The 4,587-nt window shown below is 33.8% G+C and overlaps 1 protein-coding gene across 3 annotated transcripts in view; it reads left to right on the top strand.

The window, feature by feature from the left end:
* The window catches only part of LOC108371991 (uncharacterized), a 39,123-nt gene that overhangs the window by 14,285 nt on the left and 20,251 nt on the right, over positions 1–4,587 (top strand). Inside the window, exons 3-4 of one of the 3 annotated variants that reach the window (XM_017627620.1) lie at positions 3,955–4,029; positions 4,090–4,128. The exons of the other annotated variants lie outside the window; for them this stretch is intronic. Coding sequence (XP_017483109.1) covers positions 3,955–4,029; positions 4,090–4,128 — 114 coding nt within the window. The remainder of the gene's footprint in view (positions 1–3,954; positions 4,030–4,089; positions 4,129–4,587) is intronic. 3 annotated transcript variants of the gene reach the window in all.

The raw sequence follows: 4,587 nt of genomic DNA, 5'->3' as shown, positions 1-4,587 counted from the left end.
GGATTTTTGTAGAGTAATGTTGAGTCGTCTACAAAATCGCCCCATGTAAATGCAGCTTTACCTCAGATTTAGCTTTTGCATTTATGAAAACTGGAAAAATTTCAGTTCATATGATTTTGAAAATCGTGTGCGCCATGTACATTTTTTTTTGCAAAAATCGATACGCATACTTTAAATTTTTTTTTCTTTTCAGCTAAATAAATATATAAAAGTTTTATCGCTGTGGGATGATGATAATACTTGCCGACTTGAAGTTGAAGTATTGGCTACGAAGTTAAAAAGAAGTTACCACAAGATTTCTAAATAATTTCACATGTAAAATTTGAGCGCACTTGTGCACAAGGGTATATTAACTTTGTTCACATAACGGTTGTTTGTAACAGCCAAAACGAATCAAGATAGATATAGACAAATGTATACATAAATGATCAGAATGAATAGAGAAGTCGATGAAGCCATGTCTGTTTACATTGAATATCAATCCTTATTCTATAGTACATTATTTTAAAGAAAAAAACACGGAAACTTGCACGGAGTCGCTAGTTATTAATCGACTTCCACAAAAGGAGGAGGTTATCAGTTCGTCGGAATATTTTTTTTTTTGTTTTTTATGTATGTTACCGCATAACTTTGCACCACGTCAACCGATTTCAATAATTCTTTTTTGCAACGAAAAGGTAGTGTCTCAGAGGTAGTCCCATACTAATTTGGTTTAGATCCGATCTTTGGATCATGAAATATATAGATATATATATTTTTTTTTAAGTCGGTTTTTTTTGCTAAAAATGACTTGTTAATTTTTTTCGCTCCTGCCACGGGTGCTTTTGCTTTCATGCCGCGTGCCGCGCGAACTCGCAGCGAGCGTGGTACAACCAGAGAACGCAAAAAAATATTAAATTTATTCATATACATAAGCATAGATTATCTAATACAATATTTTTTAAGGTTGTATACATAAATGTACATATATAAATAAACAGGTCCATCTTCCACACAGGTGGTCGGTCACCTGAAATATAAAGACGTAACAAACATCGTCACCGAAATGGAAAAAGTCCTTTTTCATAAAAAGTCGAGGGGAGTTCTAATTCGATGAAAGCCATCGTATCAATGAATAAGTGAATTTTGAACTTTTTATAAGTTACGACTTTTTTCATTTCAGCGACGATGTGTGTTACGTCTTTTTGCATTTCTGGTGACGATATTATGACTTCAAATGCAAAAAAAAAATAAAATAGTAAATTCTTGTTTTTTTTTTCTACAATATTTTTCATTAAAAAAAGAAAAAAATAGACCTCAAGCTCAAAAAAAATGGGGAGGACGTCGAATTATTCCATCAAACCTAAGAAAATAAAGTTTCTTAACGTTTCGATAGACTCCATGTTGCCGTGGTCTGATTGTAGAAACACGCATGCTTACGTGTTCGTCTCGGCGAGAAGGTTTATATCTAGGTTAAAACATTAACAGAGTTTCCACCTGTTAAAAATTTTTGTTCAAGACTGGGATATGTTATCTGGAATGGTCTCTATCGAATGTGACTATTTTTTTAAGTTTCCTTCAAAATTTTGTCAAATTGGTTTATGGCCGCCTAAATCGTTCAAATACTCCTATGTGCATCGTGGCATAAAGACAACTTCTTTTCGTGATGTCGAAAGCGGCTTTGAAATCGACAAATAGAAGTTGTGTGTCGAGCTTTTTCTCACGGATCTTTTCCAAGTTTTGGCGTATTGCCAATACGAGATCTATGGTGGATTTGGCAGATCTGAAGCCACACTGGTAAGGCGCAACCAGTTCGTTGACGGTGGGTTTCAGTCTTCCACACAACAAGCTCGATAAGATAGTTGGCGCGCATTGCAGGGTCACCTTTTTTGTAGATTGGGAAGAGCATCCTTAAATACCTGCACCTTACCAGCTCCTCTCCATTGTACTTGGATACCTCGACTGACAGGCCGCCAGTTCCAGCAACTTTGTTATTTTTCATCAGCATAATCGCTATTCGTACTTCGTTATCGTCGGGCGCTGGGACATCGGCTCCATCCTCATTGACTGGGGGCTCGGGTTCGTCTTCTCCACAACTTTCAGTGCTGCCATTCAATAGGGTCGAAAGGTGTTCCCTCCATAATTTATGTACGTTCTGGATATCGGTCACTAGGTCGCCATGGTTGTACTTACAGGAGTCTTGAGATCTTCCGTAAGTCGCCTGACTCTCTGATAAAAATGTCGGCCCTTTTTTCATGTCGGCCAGCATTTTAAGCTTTTCGCTCTCACGTTTTCGCCCTCTCTCTACTTATTGCCGCAAATACGTCTAGCTTCCCTCTCTGGTGGGGCTGAAACTATTAAGCTAGCATTTCCTGGTACTATTTTGGAATATATAGGAAAAATGTTACCCCTACCTGGCTACGCCCATATTGCCCATCATGCCTCATCGCCCGCACGATGCAAACGGACTAGGCATTTTTTAGTCTCTAAGAACCAGTTTTTCTGTGCACGGCTCATGGGAAATAAGCCAATTCGGTTTTAGTTGACCAAGATTTAGCTACTAGCTTGTTATGGTTAAATAAAATACGCTTGTTGTTTCAAAGCGCGAAAAAACTCAGAAATTTGTTCAAAACAAATTCTAAAATCTTGAAATAATTATTAATATAAATTTTTTGATGGACCTCATAATGATTGCGGTCCATATTTAATACGTTTCAGCTCCAGTATGCGTGCGATAAACATGCCGACTGTCTAAAGCGTTCTTACACGATATGTATTTGCATGCGTACATACCACATTTTACATATGGCAATACCAACATATCGTGTAAAGGCATATTCGATTTGTTTCTGTACAAAACAAATGCACGTTTATACGAAATAGAAATGTTTCTATTTTCATCAGACATCATCTGTGTTTGTTTTATTTCGTTTTCACAGAACGTGATTTTGAACAATTAATTAAATACTGTGAATTTGGCAGAATTTGCATCAACTACATATGTACATATGTATCCACACAGTCATATATACAGATGGAAATACATATCGTATTAGAACACTTTTATGTGATGTTAAATTTTTTCGCACCGCATGACTACTTCAGTACAAGTTCTGGATCAAAACTTCAACTGCAAGTCGGCACGGGTTATAATCATCCCACATCCATAACACTTTATATTAGGGCTGTGCGATTAATTGATTACTCAAAATTTTAATTAATCATAAAGTAAATAACTCAATTATTCGATTAATTGGAAATTATGATTACTCAAAAGTTCAGTTACTCAAGTAATCAAGATTTTTGATTTACCAAAAAAAAATATTTGAGTAATTTGCTTTATGATTAATCAACATTTCGAGTAAAATGAGTAATCAACATTTCAAATCTTTACATATGTACTAGTAGTAGTTAAAGTTCCTTGATACTTTGAAAACAACGTTTCTGTTTTCAATAAGTAAAACGAAAAATTTTTTTCATATACAGAATGTAAAAAAGAAAATAAACATTTTCCAAAGCAAACTCTTTTAACGAGCAAAATTATTTTTTTTTTGAGTAATCATATTTCAAGTAACTCGATTACTCATCGTTTTGAGTAATCAAAATCTTGATTACTCGAGTAATTGATTAACCGAATAATTGATTAACCAACTTGCTCGAGTAATCGAATAATCGCGCTGCTCTACTTTATATGTATATTTATTACTTAGGTCAAAAAGGAAAATATTTAGAGCGTATGCGTATCGAATTTATGTTTTGGGACACCATAATGTACATATGTACATATGTACATATTTTACCACATTGCAAGTTAAATAACCATCTGGCTAGTAGTATAACACGGCTATTATGTTTCCGAATTTCCTAAATTAACACAATTTTGGTAGTTAGTGGATTTCCTAACGGGTCCTTTAAGTAAGTGTGTGTGTATGTATATGTATGTGTTGCCATAATCTTTTCTTTAAATTTTTTCAGTAATAATGTCGGTGTACATATTGTACCTTATGGTAATATTTATGGAACAGTTTTTGCTCAAACAAAGCGTGAAATGTAAGTTTTTCTGCATTCGGGGATCTGTGAAGTAACTAAAGGCCATTATTTAAATTATAGTATTGCAATCGAAGTTGAAAGAACGAAAGTATGCAACAGGTAATTAACGTAAGTTTATCATAAAATGAGGGAGGAATGTGCACGATAGTATCACAATTGAACAGTTATTTATGATTCATTTTTTCACGTTTTTTTTATACATATCGCACACATTTTACAAAACTGTACTAACATGATACAAAAATATAAGGTAGTTCCATGATATAAACAATTTTTACGTTATTTTCCCTGTGACTAATAAAAAGTTTTGCGACTGAGTCGTATTTTCACAGGAGGGAAATCTAACCATTTGTAAAAAAGTATTTAGGTTTTGCAAAACATATCTAACCAAAAATTTATATTTTCAAATAAAAATGCGAAATGTTCTAATTTGTATGTAGTAATTTTTTTTTTAATTTTTCTTTTTGTGCAAAACTCAGATTTGTAATTTTTTTGTTAAATTGCTTTTACACTATTCAATTAAAAAGAAATGAAATAAGTTTAATTCTTTCGTATACT

The sequence above is a fragment of the Rhagoletis zephyria genome, unplaced genomic scaffold, assembly GCF_001687245.7.
Source record: "Rhagoletis zephyria isolate East Lansing unplaced genomic scaffold, Rhagoletis_zephyria_1.1 Rzeph_scaffold_05351, whole genome shotgun sequence".
Lineage (NCBI taxonomy): Eukaryota > Metazoa > Arthropoda > Insecta > Diptera > Tephritidae > Rhagoletis > Rhagoletis zephyria.
This window is presented reverse-complemented; position numbering and strand designations above follow the sequence as displayed.